At 40.6% G+C, this 19,857-nt stretch overlaps 1 protein-coding gene across 1 annotated transcript; it reads left to right on the plus strand.

Moving 5' to 3' along the window:
* Positions 1-240: 240 nt before the first annotated feature.
* Positions 241-19,588, plus strand: PLEKHG7 (pleckstrin homology and RhoGEF domain containing G7). Its single transcript, XM_027680835.1, has 11 exons — positions 241-288; positions 2,258-2,353; positions 3,931-4,026; positions 5,311-5,424; positions 7,138-7,312; positions 9,236-9,351; positions 10,118-10,211; positions 11,295-11,374; positions 12,718-12,877; positions 17,633-17,730; positions 19,158-19,588. The coding sequence occupies exons 1-11, from the start codon at positions 286-288 to the stop codon at positions 19,263-19,265; spliced, it is 1,140 nt and encodes a 379-aa protein (XP_027536636.1). The 5' UTR covers positions 241-285; the 3' UTR covers positions 19,266-19,588.
* Positions 19,589-19,857: the final 269 nt, after the last annotated feature.

Consider the following 19,857-nt stretch of genomic DNA (forward strand, 5'->3'; position numbering starts at 1 on the left):
AATCTTTAAGCTTTCAGAAGAAAACTCACTAATACTGGCAGATGAGCTCTTTATACAGGAAATAAAACAGATTCTTCTCATAAGGTCTGAAGCAGTTGATGAAACAATTGGTGGTTTTCTTTCTTCTTCAATCAATAGAGTAAATCTTGGCATGAATTTATAAATGAGCAGCAGACTGAGCAGAAAGATGTCGACAGCCGGTTAGAAGTGAAAAAAGAAGCAGCAGTGTGGGAACTTTTCACAAGTGAATGCACTTACTTTCTGGATCATTTGTTCGTTCTCAAGATGGTAACTTCTGATTTCACTTTGCAAAAATAATTACATTATTTATTCTGCAGTCAGCATGGCAGACAGAAAGCCACCTGAAATTTCTTATTAGGTGTTTATGGGGAATGACTTAAGCACTTGGTTTTTCCTCCCATCTTGCCTGCTTATCCTGTTTTCACAGTTCCCTTTGGTTTCCACCTTTATGATGGCATATTTCTTCTAAACATCACTTTAGAGTGATGCAATCTAGTGCTTTGCAATTACCATCTGATTTCATATTCATTCAGCAATTTCAACTGATATCCCACCATTTCTCTCAAAAATGCTGAACTGAAGCCACTCTCCAGTTGGCTATTTCTGTACTGGACAATTTCAACTGAATATTTCTGTACTACTAGTATGGAACATTATCCTCTTCATTTAACTTCATATAGAACTATAGCTAGATTATCCTGACCAGAGCATGAAAACCTCAGAATTCAGCAGACCTGTAGTTCTAATATTACATGAAAACGAGCATACTAAAAGCAACTCCTCTCCCAAAAAATCTATATTACCCCTATTCTAGTGAATATTAAGAGCTTGCAATATGAACAAGAATATTACACACAGTTACAAGAATAGCTGCACTATTTAAAGTCATTACACATAAAAATTAAATGTATCCATTTAAAAGGATGGAAACTTCCATAAATATTTTCTTATACTTTTCTATTATTCTGCACAGACAATTTCTGATTTTTATTAGTCAAAGGAAAGAGATTTGTGAAACATTTTCCATGTTGCTGAAAAGTTAGCCTGGACAGTACAAGAAGTACTGCAAAGTAATGGAAACAGAGGACTGGACTGAATTCCTTCTTGGTGGGACAGAACAGGAAGAAGGAGGAAAGGGAATGACAGGATCAGCTATTGGTCCCAGGTAGAAGGAAAGATCTTTCCTTTTGTACACTTTGTTCAGAAAGCTGAAAAGATTAAAAAGTGGTGAATACTTGGAGGGATGATAATAGCGGACATGCAGGCCCCTTGGTGAGGGGGAAACCACAGACAAGCCTTAGCCAGCTCTGCATGACCCATGAATGATGAACTATTCAGCCAGCTTCCCAGACTCTCCTGCCAAAGAAAGAACCCATTGCATTTGGGTAACCAGTTTACAGATACCTACTTACTTCAAAGTACAGAAATATTCCACTGATTTTACTGAATCTCTACAGGGAGCTTTAAGGCCACCATAAATTCCCCTTAAGCTCTCAGGTCAACCTCCTCATGGTAACTAGAGAGTTACACAAGGCTAAGCAAACACTCTCACTAGCTATTCACTCTTGGCAACTGGGTGATGGGTTTTTCATTAATGCTTTTTACACATAAACAAAAAAATCTACTTGGTAATCCATAAATTGTAAGCCTTTTTCAGATTTAGGTCAGATTCAGTACAGCTCAATCAGCTTAAATAACATAAAATCTTAAACAGCTAATAAATACACATGCAGTTTTCATGCAATGGAGGTTAACAAAACAATCCAAAGAGATGAAAAATCTTCACAGGGCCTCTACTTACATTATTTCAACAACGTATTTTTTCCCATAGTAACTCTAAACAATTTAGATGCATGGAATAGGAAGGAAAACATTTAGAAAGGTCATAGAAATATGTAACTGTGCCCTGATGTTACTAATTCCTTCATGCAGGAAATCTTCAGGTGGCTCAGTTGCCCCTCTTCTGCCAGAGGTCACAGCAGGGACATAGCTGCTTTGGTGGTAGCCACAAAGAAACCCCAGAGACATCACTCATACCCTCTTCCACACACAAACCCCAATATTTAGCCCTCAGTCAGATCAGGAAACTTTTCTCAGAATGCCATATTCTGCCCTCCCCAAATCAAATGATCATTTCATAATAATTACAGTACAAATACATATTTTTTTTCTGGAGGGAAAGATACATTGAATTGGCACAAATTGTAAATAATATAGATTTGTTTTGGTTTTAAAGATATTTATGAACACCCTGAAATACCTCCAGAGTAATGAATTCCTCTTGGATGTGGATTTGTGGAGACTTTTTGCAAACTTAGAGGAGTTAAACAAGGTGAGTAAAAAAACAGAAGTGTTACTGAGATAAGAAATCAACCAGCCCAATAAAAGAAGAAAACAAACCATCCATAAAGTTTCTATTCAGTTTCAGTGCCCTTTTACAGGACACCTTACACTTTAAAGCAAAATCAATTTTGGAAAGCACTCTTCAGCTGCCTTAATTGAATGACTGCTCACAATCACATCACTTGCCCTAAACCAGTTGTTGAGTTCAAGCTTTTTCCCGTATTGTATTTCCCTTGCCTTAATAGTGAGTATCTCCTTTTTTAGCCAAAACAAGAAAATCTGGAAAGGTCTTCAAAGTAGGGACAATTAACCAGAACTCAAACACATGAGAAGGCACTGCTGCTCAGTGACAGACCACGCATCTGGTGAGCTGCACAATGACCAACCAAGCAGGTCTGGAGATACAAGGAAAGAGATTTTTAGCTGACGTGTTTCACCTTTTGTTTGTTGTGGACTAAGACCATACATGCAGGCAACTACTAGAGTTCAGCAGATGTGTGGTTGTTGATTTCTTTGTTCTCATTCAAAGAAGGGAGTGGTATATATTGCTGTGTGCTCTGAGCTTGGCTGGAGCTTGGTCATGTCTTGAGAGAATTATCTTTAATACATTTTCTATTTTACTTTCTAATTTTGTTGTCCTTATTAATGAGGATGACAAATGATCATCTCATGCATATTTGCATATAAAATAGTGGTTAAATGTAGGAGAAAGTAGCTGCTGTCTATGCCTTTTACGCCTTTTTTCCTGAATTTTACAGCATGTGTTTTTTCTTGATAGCAGGCTGAATCCATGAAAAAATGCATGCTGTAAAAGATGTAAATGTCAAAATTAAAGAATAGGTATCATCCTATAAGCAACCTTGCCCCCATAAACACATCAAACAAAGCAGTGTGCAGGTACAACAGTCCACAGCAGTATCACAGTGGATGACGTGCCCTTCTGGCCTAAAATTTGGCCTAAAACTGAGCTCAGTCATGAATTTCTATGAAAATATTGTGCTCAGGAAGCAAGTGTGGGCTTAGAAACAGGCTTTGACTCCCCTCTGACCGATAATGTGGGCACTCTTGAGTCCAATTCAAACTTACGGGGAATATGTGACTTTTTGTAGTATTTTATAGAAACTTCTCCTATCTTAAATTGCGTGAGGCAAACTCAAACTATGAAAGATGGTTTCTTCCTCAAATGACTGTGAAGGCTTCCTTAATTGTCACACCTGTGTCACAAACAATCAGTGTTTTTCAGTAGACACCATTCACCCATTGTCAATTTTCATGTCAATCTATATTAAATACAGCTGCTACCCTAAAACTAGTTCAAATGGAATAACTAATCTTGTTTCAAAGCTTTTATCACAAGTGGGTATTTCTATAGATTTGTTTTAGTTTCCAACTAATTCAAACATTCTGGACATAATTCTGAAGATAATTCTGGCAATGTCAGAGAGAAAAGTATAGACACCCATTAGGCTTGGAGCCTTTTGAGAGCCCAGGAATGGGAAAGAAAGTTGTTTTAATCTTAAATTCAGGTCACTGATGTCAATCTCTCTCTTTTTCCCCCTTACTTAGATAAGTCTCAGTTTTCTGAAAACTTTTTTTCAAACTGTGAAGGAGAATGTCAGCAAGTCAGAGTCTCCCATGGATTTCAGCTCCATACTCAGAACGGTAATACAATCAGAAATATTTTTGCTTTTAATAGCAGTAGGTCCTTGCAGCAGACCATTTATCAGAGCATGCAGGTGCTTTAGAACAATCAAGTCAGTCAAGGATATGCTGTCTGTCACAGGCAGTTTGGTCTCAGCCTCAAGCATCTCCTATCAGCAGGATGTTTTTCTTTTTATTCATTGGCATGTTTGAAGCAGTTTGTGGAAATGTACTCTGTATGTGGAACAAAGTGTTGAAAGATTTTCCCTTCCTGGGGAAGAGCAGCCCAGACCCTGAGGAGTTTTGGCCACTGGGAGAGGAGAGCTTCCTGCTCTATGGAAGGTGTTTCCCCAAGACCAGAACCCAGCCCCATCACTAGATGTTCCCTGCCTCCTTCCACTCCTTCGCATGGATCCTCCTTTACTCCATGAACCAGACCCACAAGTGTTTTTAAGTACTTAATTAAGAGCTCAATGGGACTGAAATACCTATCACACTTTGGCCTGTGTCTGCTAAGCAAGAGAGAGGCAGAAACACAACTGCCTTGCTGCTGCCAAGCCCTGCCTGCCCTGCAACCTTTTTGGGTAGTCTGTGTGGTAATTCTCTAAGAGCTCTAATTCCCACACAACTTCCCAATGCTTGTAAAGTTGGAAGTACAGACAGAAAATCAATTGATGGACCTGAACTTTCCCTAGCAGTAGAGGTCATTAGAAAACTTCCAGGAAATACTAAAACAGACCCTACCTGAGTGTTAAGATTTTTAACAGGGAAAGGCAGGCTGAGCTTGGTTTCTCACCCTGTTATCTCTGACTTCAGGCATTATTGATAATGCTTGTGTGAGACAGAAAAAATCCCAGACAAAACTGCATTTTGGACAACATTCAACATCTCCAACCTAAATGATGTTATGCTATTATTTCTAAGAGCTATCTAGCATACTCAAACATAAAATACCAAGCTGCATGAAGTCATCAAAGCTGTTTCATAGGTAGTCATTTTATATTCAACTTCTACATGAATTTCACATCATTTATTTTTAGTGAGAACAAAGTCTAAGAATGTGTCACACCTCTGCAGAGCTGTTAGAACTGTGCTCCCATGCATCGCTTGAGGGATTTTTTTACTACTTTACACTTTTATTACTGTTTAACTTGCCCTTTACTTTTTTAATTCCCCCTTCTCCTCTTCCCCTATTTTCCTAGGTACAATGAAATTTCAGGTAAAATATTACAAAACCAAAATCATTGTTTCTCCTTTTGTCATAATATTTTCCTTTTTTGATAAATTTCCAAGTCTTTTCTGCAGTTTTTCCAGGGTGACCTCTGCCAGACACACCAGATTTATTGCCTTAATTATACTTCCGCTGTCTTCTACTTGGAAAAACTGAGACTGAGAGAAGATTTTGGCATCTACCTGAAAGTAAAGTGATGATTTTGTTGTTGTTGTCTTCAGAACTCCTACCTTATGACAGAATTTTAACAGCAGACTAGGAAAGTTCATTCAGACTGTGTAGATAGCATTTCACATCAATTTTTTGAGCTGCAGAGGCTAACACTGATAAGAAGTCCCCCTTCTGAATGTATGTTCACCTGCACATGTGGAAGTCTATACTTGTAATTTAGCCCAGATAAGAAGGGAAAGCCAAAAGGGAGGAACTGGCTGCATTTTTACAGGTAGAAAATACATACTACTAGCCTCTGTAATTTACATATTTTGCACGTAATCCCTTGATTCAATGACCTCTACTTTAACAAAGTGAAATGGTTACAGAATTAAAAAAAGAAACAAAAATCAAGCCACATTGTAAATTCTCTCTCAAAACAACACCATTAAGTAAGCATTTCTCTCCCTCTAAGGCTGGAAAGAGCTATCAATGACGTCTTTACCAAGTTGCAGCACTAGAGCAGGTTCTGTCTTTGCTGACACCACATCTGCCTGAAGCAAAAACTCCAGCCAGTGCAGTGGTGGAGATCTTAGGGAGAAGGCTCTGCTCTTTCCAATATCATTAGCAGATCAGTGTGTCCTGTAAATACCTAAGACTGATCCTCAACATTACAGGTTTAGAAAGAGACACCTGAAGTAGTGGGCTTTTCTCACTGGCAGCCCAAAACTGAGAGGACATGTCTTTGTAGCAGGTCAACTGCAGCTTGGGCCTTGGAGTTTCTCATCACTTGCTCCCTGACAGTGATTACATATATTCATGCCAAGGAAAAAGTTCCCCAGTGGCAAGTAGCAGTGACCCTAAAACCTAAGGTGGCCTTCGAACCTAACTCAGGTTAATTTTCTCAGGTTTTCCTGAGAATATCAAAACAGGAAATAAATAAGAGCACTGTTTTGTCTGATAGCATGGACACAGCATCTGGAATGGAAAGCTGCAGCGCAGAAAGTGCATCTGCAGGAGTGATGCAATTCCCTCTGTAGAAAACTGTCCTGGTTTCAGCTGGGATAGTGTTAATTTTCTTCCTAGTAGCTGGTATAGTGCTGTGGTTTGGATTTAAGATAAGAGTATCTTGATAACAGTGATGTTTTATTTGTTGCTAAGCAGCATGTAAACTACATCAAGGATTTTTCTGTCTCTCACCCCACCCCACAAGCAAGGAATCTAGGGACACAAGAAGCTGGGAGGGGACATGGCAGGGGCAGCTGACCCCAGTTGACCCAAGGGATATCCCATATCATATGGTGTCATGCTCAGTATAACAACTAGAGGGAAAACTGGCTGGGGGGGGGCCTCTGCTCTGGAACTGTCTGGGCATAGGTCAGTGGGTGGTGAGCATTGTGTACCTCTTCTTTTGTATATTCTAACTCTATTATTTTTTTCCTGCTGTTTCTGTCTTATTAATCTGCCTTTGTCTCAAAACACGAACTTAATTTTTTTATTTCACAGTTCCCTTTCCCATCCCACAGAGGGGAGGGGAGGAGAGAGTGAACGAGTGGCTGTGTCGTTTAGATACCTGCTGAGTTAAACCATGACAAGAGCCTTTATACTGCCCTTGCTCTCTCTGTGAGAGAAACTCATGTTTCACTAGTCCCTGTCTCATTAGAGTCAGCTAATGATGCAGAAAACTCTTTGCTACCTTCCAGTCAGGGAGCAAGATGAAGCCTAAGGCAGGTTTTCCTTGTCTTCAGCAGTGGTGTGAACAAAATGAACAGTGCAAGAGGTTGCATTTGCCAGAGCTGCTGGTCGCTCCTCTGCATCGACTGACACGCTATCCTCTCCTCCTTAACAACATCTGGAAGAGGAGCACTGATGAAAAAGAGAAAGGCCTTATCCAGTCACTTAAGGAGAAAGTGGAAAAGTCCATATGTAAGTATGCAATTACCAACTAGCAAGTTACCTGGCTTTTTTGTGCATGTCCTTTGGAGTGTGAATTGGTCCAGTCTCTCTGCAGAAATGCAATAAGGATGTTCCTGCCTTTCTGCAGTCCTGAGCCTCATTCTGTAGGGAATTACTTGGGCCACCTTGTGCTGCCAAAGCTTCTCTGAGCAATGCCACAGGACTCCCAAATCAGTGAGTCACTTGTATTTTCTCAGAATCATCTGCATGACAGGCAAACAATTAAAAGCAGATCACAAATTGGAACAAACCAAGAAATATCTCAAACAAAGAAGTCTTTGAGTGAGGTTTATGTATTGGGAGGATTTTTTTGTGCCTGATTCTTAATAGGATAAATGTGCACTCACAAGGGGAATATTATGTCCATGACCTTTCACTAATGACAGGGTTCTACCATGTAAAGTAGCTGAAGAGTTGTCTCAGCTACAGATTTTCTCTAAGTATTGTGGAAAATAAGGGGTTGGTCTAGGTATTAATTTTTTCCTGCATTTTGTTTTAGGTAAATAATTTATTAATTCTATATAACTCCTTAACTCAGTCTTGTTCAAGAAGCTTTAAATGCATCTCTCAGTGTCTTATGGTCATATAGTTCATCAGCAGATAGATTTATTCCCCAAAGGCTTCATGCAGTCCCCACTGAAATCTGACATGACAGTACCTCAGCAAAACAATTATCCCAGCAGTCTTGACAGGGAGAAGTGCCAAATAGTGCTTCATCCTCACGAGCAGCACACCAGGGCCTTGAGCCATCCAGTATGGTGGGACACTGTGCTGCCATCCTTCTCCTCATGCCAGAGGCTGAAGGCTTGAGTGTCTCCCCAGGAGATGAGGAAGAGAGAGAGTTAATGTATTCTAGAGGTACATAAATTAGGGGCTACTTCATCATGGGTAAATACTCCCAATGACAGAATGACCACCTAAAAGAGAGACTCGGGTTCTTTTTCTTCTTGCCAAGTCTCATGAAGTGTCCATCCTAATGCCACACAAGAAGCACATTTTTCTGCACAGAACGGGTCCCATAGGAAAATAAAGAGGTCTTGTTGATAGCCTGGGGATGTCTACTGGGAGGACAGCAGTTTTAGGTATGGCCCCAAAAGACCATGGGATATCTGGGGAATATTACTGGCAAAGAAATAGGTCCTTTCAGAAATTACCTCCGGGTGAAGGAAACCAAAGATAGAGGGGTGATCCCTCTTTATTCACAGACACCTGACAAGGATCTGCCTTCATTTTTTGATCAGTGAATCAGTGACAAAAAGAACAGTTGCAGTCTCAGCATTACCCTTCTGGTGGGGAGCTGTGTGTCTGAAACCATTATCTGCAATATCACTCAACCCAAAAAGTTGAAATTGAAGTTGCAGGTCCATTAAAGCTTTCCCCATATTGGCCCTAAATCTGCAATGACACAGTCCCCATTTTTCACATTCTCAGGCACCCCCACCCCAGTTAAATATTTCAGTCACTTCTGGCAACACTTCCTCCAAAATTAATTCTCAGTAATTTCAACAGTCTTTTTATCAGGTTGTAAATAATGAAGATTATTTTTCTCTCACTATACCACACAGTTTAGAAAGGCAGGACCTTTTTAAAGATATTTTTTAAGATTACAGTTTTATTGAGTTTTATATGATTTCCTCTGTTCCCCAGACAGATTAGTAAACACAACCTTTTCATTTAGCAGTGAATTTAAGCATCTTTGAATGCATAAATTGAAATTCTGTCCCTGTTGATCTAAGAAGAGTTCAGGCAATTTTACAATGAGGCCAAGATTTCATCTGGGGCCTCACATGTGAGGCACTTTGGTTTCACTGGAGAAAATCAGTATTTAGCATCTTCTAGAAACAGGACTGCTTATGCCAACCTTGGCAGTAACTGGAGTTTCACACATTTCAGGGGACCTGGAAGGTAAAGTCAAGTGGTTGGACAACTTTCAGAAGTTCAGGCAGCTGCAAGAGGTCATAATTTGGCCTCAGGTCTGGGATCGTGACAAAAGGTTCTTTGTCCCAGAGGTAAGCAGATTTGAAAGGGCATTTTTAACTTGGGGAGGATTTAGTTTCCTATCTATCTTTATAATGTGGTCTAAAGTTGGCTGGTTGCCTGTATTCTATTTACTGGGGATGGCTCTGTTCTAACAGAAGCAGCTGCAAACACTGTAGCTGAACACACACAGTGCCTTGAATGACAGCATGGGTTGCTCTTAGCTAGCATCCAAGAGAGTGCAATCATACAGTCCAGGAAGACTCTCCAATATTTGCTTTTAGGGGACAGAATGAAATGGGACACATGTAAGTATTACCACCATTTTACAAAGATATTAATTAGAAATTATTTGCCTCTCTCATTCCTTGAGCTGACCCAAAGAACTTTCTACTTACATTTTAGTAGCATTACAAAAAAATTATACATCACACCTGGGTGTGCACCTTTCTGCTGTAGTTATACCCCTACCCAAATAGACAGACTTTAAGCAGCACTGTGGTAACATCATCAAGTGAGTCTCACCTCAAGGATTTTGTCTGTTCACATACAGGGCTCCAAAAACTATTAAACTCACTTCAGAAAAGTAAGCCCCAGCTTAACATTTCAAAAACATAAATACATTTAAGCAATAGCACTGCTGAAGAAACACAGCCGTGCTCAGTTATCAGCTGTGTGATGTATTTAGCCTGAGACACGAACGCATGTATGCTCATCTTCTTTAACTGCTGGTTACCTCCCAGTTCACCATCAAATATGCAAGAATACTCATTTTCTCTCTCTCTTTTTTGGGTCAAGTGTTTGAAGCAAAGCTTAAGAGAAAACAGCAGTGAAAACATTTTGTCTTCAGCGAACAGACTTCTCCTTCATGAAGGGAGGCTGATGTTAGCAGGTAATGTCCCTGAATGTCCTGGTGTTGCAAGATAGCGTAACAGAATTATGCATTGTCATAGTAGGTCCAGAATGAACCTCTGCAATAGCACTTAGGCAGGTGCATGAAAGAAAAAGCAAATTTACAGCTTGTCTGAGAGAGACTGAGATACAGGCAAATTGCCAAAAGGATAAGTAGTCTGTATGATTGTTTATTGCCACATCTGGATACTCAGTCTGCCAGGTGCTGAAGAAATCAGTTTGGCTGGCCAAAACCTGCCACTAAAAGGAAGCCTTTGCTGTCATATTGAAAAATGTGAAAATAGGAAAACAGGCAGTTTAGACTGTCCTATACAAGGTGCCCCATATGGCAGGGGACTGATGTCAACATATCTCACCGCTCTAGCACCATATCTAGCATGTGTTTCCCTGAAAATTACTGAAGAGTCCAAAGGTATTTCCTATTTTTATTTCAACATCATCTCTGCTGTCTGCTGTTCTGATAGATACCTTGGAACAAGAAGGTGTTATCCTGCCAGGTAGCTTCCCTTTCATGAGCAAAGCTCTCATACAACATGCCATTAACTCCACAGGTAGCAGAGTGATCCCACACAAGCAAGTTGATTTCTACAACACTTACTATCACCCTTGTATGATGATATCAATTAACATTTCATCACTGCAAAGGCATATGAAAAGGGTAGCACACCAGGAAGAGGTGACATTTCCCTGTTTCTCTGCCATTTTCAGAAGTTTCACTGCTTACCAGGCAGGATTTGCTATCTATAGCATGCTGATTGTTGTATTTGTACAGCATTGATTCAGGTAATTTTTTTCCTGGCAGGCAAGTAGTTGTTTAATCACAATGAGGTAGCTGCTACAAGGTACAAGTATTAGTAGCCAAAATGACCAAGTAACATATGATTAACTGTGTTTGACACAGACTCACATGAGGAATGAGTAGTTGTAAACTATTGGAAGTGAGGCTTCGTTGTTAAAAGCGTTTTGTACGATGCAGTGATTCACAGATATGCCTCATCTTAGAAGCAGCAATTCCTTAAAATAATCACACTATAAAATTGATTTTTTTTGTTTTCCTTCTCAGAAAGCACAAGACTCCTTGATGTCTACCTCTTCCTATTTGATGATTTCCTACTAATTACCAAAATTAAACGTAACAAAAAGGTAATAACATATAGAGATGTACATGGTTGCAGTTGTAATGTTTTTTAGTTTGGTAAGTATTTTGAAGGTACTTTAGCAGATTGATCTAACAACAAAAATACAAGATGACTATTCAGCATGAAGAATGGGTGATAATACCTTATGCTAACAGCAAACCATAACACTGATGCAAAACCCTGCTTCTAGGCTCAGCATGTTACAGGAACGCTACTACAGGAAAATTTACATTAAAAGACCTTAATGTTTTCCTGATGTTGTTCTTATGCTGGATTCCTAAATCTCAGAAAAGGTTCAAGAATGGAAAAAGTTTTCTAATGTTCCCTGATGACTCAGTTCAGTAACTTGAGATTTTTTTTATCCGAGAGATATCAGAATTTTTAGAAAGAAAGAAAAAAAAAAAAGAAAAAAAAAAGGAAAAAATAGGGAAATGCTAAAATTATAGAAGGTTGGCTTTATTCTCAATTTCTACATTGCCTGTTGTCCTCTCTTTGCCTTGATTTCCCCTAGCTTAAAGCTAAGATATAGTGACTCTGTTCAAGACAATATTTCTTCATGAATGGTGCTATAGAGTTCTATAAATAATAAAGACCTGTATTTAGCCACCAAAGAAAGACACTGGATGACCCAAAATTCCTAAAGCTTCAGTGTAGGAGTGCATCTAGCTAATTCAGTTTATAAAGCTGATGTAAAAAAAGTCGAAATGGACCTTTGCTAAATCTCAACAAGTTTGTGTCTGATTTAAAGACTTCTTGCAGTGTTGTTTTGTTTTTTTTTTAAGTAGCAGGTGTTCTGCTTTAGAGAGAAAGGAGATAGAGAAAGCATGCAGTGAGGGATTTGGGACCAGCAGCACCATCTCTTAGAAACAGTGATGGTGAAGGAAGCAGAAATTCAAGGGACCTGGTACCCTCAGGCAAGTCTTTTCGAGGGTTGTCCCACATACACATGTTGGTGAACCTTCTGTGAAAGGCTGCAACTCATCTGGAGCTCTGGGAATTTTCTATCTTCTGCATGTATGTGAGGGGAGATGGTGAAACACACCTCCAAGGAATGGAGAAAAAGACCTGCTATTAAAATAGGAGGGAAGGGGAAAAAATCCTTTTGAACATCTTTGGCTGTTTTCTGCCTGTCGATTTGTTTTGTGTTTCTATTGTGTCTTTTTGGTGCAAGGTGTGACCTTGCAGGAGAGCTCCAGGTACTCGTGAGTGTTTCTAAGATTCCTCAGGCAAATTACCTGTCTGTATATCTTTGATAAGAGAAAGCACAAAATTTAGAGGTCTTTAGTGCCTATACTTCACGAGCAGATGGCAGACAACAACCTAACCAGCTTCATTTTCTATTCCCAGAAATATGGGGGTTCAGACACCAGCCTTATCTCTGTCTGTCCTTCCCTCACTCCTGAGCTGCAGTCCTTCATAAGAGAGGGTGGATTTTGCACAGTCCTGGACCAGCCCATCCCACTAGACAGACTGATACTGAAAAACATTGAACTCGTCCAAGTTACAGGTATGTGCCTGCATGCATCTGAATGCCTTCATAAACACCATGTCAGTGCACTCTGTGTGTGTGGTAGTATAAGGATAAGATGCTGTTTGTCCACAAACCACCTCCAGATGCCTGGAGTGCAAACACAAGTGCCTCAGCACTGTGGCTTCACAGCTCTGCTCTTGCTGTGAGGCATGAGTTACTGCTACAGCCTTTACACCCCATAGCCCCCTGCCTCTAACAGTGACTTTCACACACATACCAGTGACTGTCAGGTATTATCCACTCATCCCAAAGGAGGAAACAAGACTCAAATTACTTCTTTCTCACAGGCCAAGTATTTCCCTGCCCTAACTGTCCTAATATGCTCTGTCAAACCCTGGGCCTCTTTCCCAAGTACATTTTCAATTCCATACTAGTTATGCAGCATTTTTTCACCCTTCCCACTACATTGTTCTCCTGGGGGTCCAGGCTGCACAGCAGCCATTCTCAAGGAGGCTGGAGAGGAGATTTACCACCTGTTGCTACTCCTACTCACCTCTCCATCAGCCCTTGAGAGGATGAAAATCACCCACCACACATCAATGCTTCCTTGTTCTCAGACATCCAAAGGCATCACTGGGAAAAACCACCTCCTATAACTGGTGCTGTGCAGTTGGGTGAGGAGGGGAGGAGGACTGACCTCCAGCAAGAATGATCAGCCTTACCCTGCCAAAACAACATTCCTGAAGTCACCAAATTAGAGCTTGGGTGAGGGACCAGCATGAAACATCAGACCTCCCCTTGGTCTGAGCTGCTGATGCAGACTCTCACACACCTAACCGTGGTGGTGAATGGTGCTACGTCCAGTTGGTGGCCAGGCACTAGTGATGTTCCCTAGGGCTCAGTACTGGGGCCAGTCCTGTTTAATACCTTTATAAAAGGCTTGGATGAGGGGAGTGAGGGCACTCTTGGTTAACAGACTACACTAAGTTGGGTGGCAGTGTTGATCGGCTGGAGGGTAGGAAGGCTCTGCAGAAGGATCTGGACAGGCTGCATCAATGGGTCAAGGCTTTGATAGGGTGACGTGCTGGATCCTGCACTTGAGTCACAACAACCCTGTACACAATAAACCTGTGCGGTGCTACAGGCTTGGGAAGAAAGGTTGGAAAGTGGCCCAAAGGAAAAGAACCCGGAGGTCCTGGTCGACATCTGGCTGAACATGAGCCAGCAGTGTGCCCAGGTGGCCAAGAAGGCCAATGGCCTGTGTCAGAAATAGTGTGGCCAGCAAGACCAGGGAAATGCTTGTCTCCCTCTGTACTCGGCACTGGTGAGGCCACACCTTGAGTACTGTGTCCAGTTCTGGGCCTCTCACTACAAGAAAGACATTGATGTGCTGGATCGTGTCCAAAGAAGGGTAACAAAGCTGATGAAGAGTCTAGAGGGCAAGACTTATGAGGAGCAGCTGAGGAAGCCGGGGGCGTTTAGCCTGGAAAAAAGTAGGCTCAGGGGAGACCTTATTGCTCTCTACAACTACCTGAAAGGAGGTTGTAGCCAGGGAGGGGGTCAGTCTCTTCTCCCAGGCAACTAGTTACAGGACTAAAGCAAATGGCCTCAAGTTGAGCCAGGGGAGGTTCAGGTCAATCAGGTTCATCAAGAAGAATTTTTTCACTGAAAGTGTGATTAAGCATTGGAATAGATTGCCCATGGAGGAGGTGGAGTCACCATCCCTGCAAGTGTTCAAGAAATGACTGGACATGGCACCTATTGCTATGATCTAGTTGACATGGTGGTGTTCAGTCAAAGGTTAGACTTGATGATCTTGGAGGTCTTTTCCAGCTTAATGATTCTGTGATTCAGTCTAATACTACCAAGATCACAGGAGCCTCCTATATCAAAGAGAATTAAAAGAAATACAAATCTCTTGGGTGCAGAGTCATCCTAATCCTAAAGACAGAGGAAAAGCTTAGGGAGCTAGAGTACTCTGTAGGAAATCAATAGATAAGGAAAATAAACCTAGAGCCTGTAAAATTTATGATAACTTTGAAATATATTCACCCAGAGTATCTAGCATTCAGCGTCAATGCTGAGAGGAAATAAAGTTAGGCAATAAAAGGCAAATGACTAAATATGAGATAAGGGGATAAACACAGAATAACAACCCTTTTTTAAATGTGCTCCAGCACTGCCTGCCTGCCTAAGTCGTCTCCCTATCAACCCAGCAGAAATGGAGCAAACACATTAGCCTCCTCTTGCCTGCAGGGTGGAGGAGAGGGCAGCCCCACGTCCCGCATAAGCCCAGGCTAGGTGCCAGGTCGACAGCTTCTGCAGCCACCCTCCAGTTTGCATCTAAAAGATTGGCCAAAAAATCCATAATGGGAATGGGAATAAGATTTTCAGATTTTTTTTTTCCAAGACAGCATTTCCTACATTCAGAGGTTTCTAATCAGGGTCTTTCTATCTTTGTGATCAGAATAGACAAAGTTGCTTTCTGCATCCCAGCCCAGGTTCTGTCCACTGGTTATGACATTACCTGCAACCTGGACCTCATTGCCTGACTTCTCTACAGCTACAGCTGTTCTTTCCAGCTACAGTTGTAACTATGGCAGTCTCTGCTACTAACTTGTAGTCTTGCAACAACTTGGAAGCCCCATCCTAATACAGGACCCCTTAGGGAGGGGTACAATAAAAATAGTGAGAAAAATTACTATAGAGAGCTTGCAGTTCAGATTTCCACCATTCTGTGTAAAACAACAAGCAAACCTCCTAGTGTCAACAGAAAATGTCCCTTTGCAGGGGAAAAAAAATAATTAAATATTGTCTGGAATGTATGACCTTGGGGAACGTTGCCAATTTATTTGCAGCCTCAAGGAGACTTTCATTGCTGGTGGCACTAAAAGATTAGTTAGCATGTTCTCAGAAAGCACATGTGATCCATCACATTAATCAAAAATGAAATCCTGATTTTTGATCTAACAAGTACTTTTGCATCCATTAGTTTGCTGAGGGTTGAATTCACTTTGGAAATAAACAAAGCTCAATACAAGTACTAGAAAAAAAATATATGTTGCGATATCATAGAAATACCCTTTTGGCAGCAGGCGGGAAGCTAAAAATTATGCGGGATAATTCTAGTCCAAAGCCGCCTATGTATCAGTGAAGGGATAAGAGGTAAAACGGTTTGCTCATAACACCAGGAAGCTACCCCAAAAGCAGAACTATCTGCAAACACCACGACAAAGTTACAAGAGATGTAACTTTACATGTAAATGTTATAGTAGGAACACATCTCTGAAGGTTGTAAGCAGCAACATAATTTCTGATTAGATGATCACTTTCCTTTTATCATTCTGCTCTGGATTTAATCTTTGCATCTACTTATTATTGCTCCACTAATAATGTTTACACTACATTTGAAAGGGCCAGACCCACTGGTATGTTATTGTATCAAAGACTGGTAATCTTTACAGCCACAGAATTGCTTTTAGAAAATATTATTGAGACCTTGATGCCAAGCATTGCCCAGAAAATTCATTTTTAGAACTGTAAAGTTCTATTTCCTATTGACCACAGACAGGCAGAAGGCATGAGTTCAGAAACATATTTCCTCTGCTGCTACAAATTTATGCTGCTGATTTGCTACAGTAGTTTACCAGTCTGTGCTCCATTTCCCTTTTCTAGAAAACTAGGATTATAGGGCTCTTCATCTTGTAGAAACATTCTGAGCACTTGGAAATGCTTGGACAGGAAGCATTACACAGCAGCAAGATATTGTACATAGTACAAGATGTCAGAGCAAGCTATATGAACTAGATGAATTTATCAAAAAGATATGTCAACTGCAGTAGGCTCAGAAAAATCTGCTTTGTCCCAGCAGCTTGAGATCCGAGCTCTTCTCAGCCTGCATGGATTCAGGAGCAGGGCTCTGCTTAGGGTGAGCACCCACAGGGAGGCAATCCCACACCTCAGTCACCATTGCTTCATTTAGAGTAACATCAACTCCAGCTAAAAAAAAAAGCAATGCCATGTGAATCCAGAGCATTAAAACAGGTTGGTGTGCCCCGCTCCCTGCTACTACCAGCCCACCCAAGTATGCCTGTTGACTGCCACAGGGTTTTAGCTGCCTGAAGATGCTTTTCCCTCCTCTTCCCCTAAACTTGCTTCACAGCAGACTTAAGCCACCCCTTCATTCCAGACATGTGACATCATGTCAATTTGTCCCCTTGCAAAGAAACCTTCCATATGATGCTCAAAGTCATCTTCAGGACCAAAAGTTTGGCAGGAAACAGAGTGGCAATATGCTTGGCCCTGCAAGATATTGCTGCCAGCAGCCAACTGGGGGCATCCCCAGAAGGAGAACCAGCTCAGGCACATGCCCAGGAAGAACCCAAACCCACCATTAGCCCAAGTGCAGCCACTTCCCTATGTGGCAGCTGTCATACGGACTTATTTAAATAAAATGAAAATAGGGCCTTTCACTTCAATTTTTGATACTTGTTCTCCCCTAACTTCAGTTATGATTTAGTCCACTTTGAAGGGAAATATTTCTTAATGATCCTCAGCTAGACTCAAAAGCACCTTAGCTGCACAATGATAAAGTATTTAAAAATAAAACAAATGCAAATAGAATTAAGATTTTGAAATAAGAAAGCTTCCCATGCAACAAAAAAATTGACCCTATCAGGGTTGAAGAGATGATTACATATATCATTTCTTCAATCATAATCAATGTGATATAAAATGGGACTGATAGCTGTATGAGATGCATTTATATCACTTCTTCACATTCTTCCACAGTCTTCAGCCTGCGAAATGCTTTCCTAATACAGCATGAAAACAGGTATCGGCAGTGTATAGCAGTCTTCTTGCTACAAGCTCCAACAGAAACTGCCAAGGTAGGTACCATATCTTTTTTTTCTTCTCTAATTATACAGCTACACTTTCCCTAAAGGAGGCTGGCAGCCTAAAAGTGGTCATGCTGTGATAGGAATCTATTACAGTTGTGACATTTGACCAAAACCAAAACAAAACAAAGTAACACCTCAGTTCTCTGGCTCACACATTTGTTACAGAATTTTTGCTGTTGAACATGTACCAGTTTTATATCAGGGTTGACAGCAGGTCATATTCTTGTTGAAAAACATTATCAATTCTGATTGCTTAAAAAAAAAAAAGAGCCATTTCTTGTGTCACAGAAATGAAGATGGTCAGCCCCTTCAGAGAAGTCAACACCAAACCCTTCCCACCAACTCACATGCAGTAGTACTCAGATCAGAAAACTGTCTCATGCTCATCTAGCACAACATGCATCTTGCAGTTTCACATTGAACAGATGGTATGATTAATTTCAGTTATATAAATTTGCCCCTCATTTTCACACCATATCCCATTTCTAGTAACAATACTGCATATAACACCTGAAAGTGTGTCAGGCACTTCACAGTATTCCGCTTTCTCATGTAAGTTGAATTTCATTCTGCAATACCTAATGCACAGAAATTTGACCACCACTAATACTAATGCTTAAAAGCAAATGGTAGTAGACTTTTTCAAGGAAAAGCAATGAGTGAATTCTTTCCATATCCAAGCCACTGGTTGGTACTTGGAACAGATATCTACTCAAGAAGTTGTTACCTTTTCCTGTTATTGAAATATGACCTTTCCTTTTCAAAGCTGCCTTCACACCAGGGCTACCATCTTCTCAATGTCATAGAATCATAGAATAGTTTGGGTTGGAAGGGACCTTTAAAGGTTTTAGTCCAAAGAATTAATCCTTTTAAGAGTAGTCCAATATCTAATCATAGCAATTCAGACACAACTCAGCTTCTGCGATCAGACCATCTGCATTAGCAGAGAGAGAAGGAAGTTACATATTTTAAATTATCTCTCCAGCCATCACCCCCTGTCCTCACGCCTATATGACAGCAACTATAGAGCTGAATCTTGTCAGTACAATGACAGAAACTGAAATTCAGATGGCAGCACATGGCAGATCTTGGAAGGGAACAGAACTTGCAAATAGAACTGGGGCTGTCTTAATCAGAGGAACAGCATTAAACTAATAAACATCACATAAAAAAGGGTGAAATAGCCTGCAAAAAACTTCACCATTACAAGCAAACAGAGCAAATCCTACCTTCCAATCAAAAAGGAAACATACACTGGAAACCTCTGACAGACACAGATTCAAGCAGTGTGTAGTGGCCTGAGCAAGAGCCTGAAGAAAGGATAAGTAAAACTAAAGGCTCTGTGTGTTTATGCATCTGAATTAATGGAATTTTTTTAGGTTGTCTTGGTTTACAAATATTTTTTCTTGTTACAGAAAGCATGGATGTCACAGATAGAAATGGCAATTGCTAATTACACGACAAGACTTGAAACCAAGAAAAGCACTGAGTTCTGCTTCCCAGTTGAATCCTCTGAAATTTAATAATGCCAGCACTGCACTGACAGAGCCAGTGGAAGATTGCTGTGGTGATAACACAGTTATCTCTTCCAGAATGCCTTAAGTTTCTGAAACTAACTGATTTCCGACTTGACTAGACAAAAGTGAGCAGTTTGGACCATGCCATGTAGGAATAAATTGGAGGGGGAGAATGAGCCATGAAACAAATATATGGCTCCTAGAAGCTCTTTTGCTTCATTTAGGGAAGACTGTCTCCATCCAGGGAAGCTTTAATACAGCTTGTAATTTCCTAGAAAGCGTAACAGGAAAAAAACCCTATGTTGGTGAGGAGAATTCATTCACCAGAGAAGTCTGTATTAATAAATTTCATTAAATTACAATTGTGTAGCCATAGCTCCTGATAGTTATGCATCTCTACCTACTAAACTATAATATCACACAATGTTTTTTGCATATACGTGTATATATGTGTATATATGTATATATATGTATGCACTTACCTGGTTCAGTCTCTCCAAATGCAGCCTAGGCTGCTGTAATACACACATTCCTGCTCTTCTCCTGTGCCTATGATGGGCAAGCTTCCTGGGAAAGGAACAGCCACTCAGGCTCCGTG

The sequence above is a fragment of the Neopelma chrysocephalum genome, unplaced genomic scaffold, assembly GCF_003984885.1.
Source record: "Neopelma chrysocephalum unplaced genomic scaffold, ASM398488v2 Primary Assembly neopelma1_59, whole genome shotgun sequence".
NCBI classification, from domain to species: domain Eukaryota; kingdom Metazoa; phylum Chordata; class Aves; order Passeriformes; family Pipridae; genus Neopelma; species Neopelma chrysocephalum.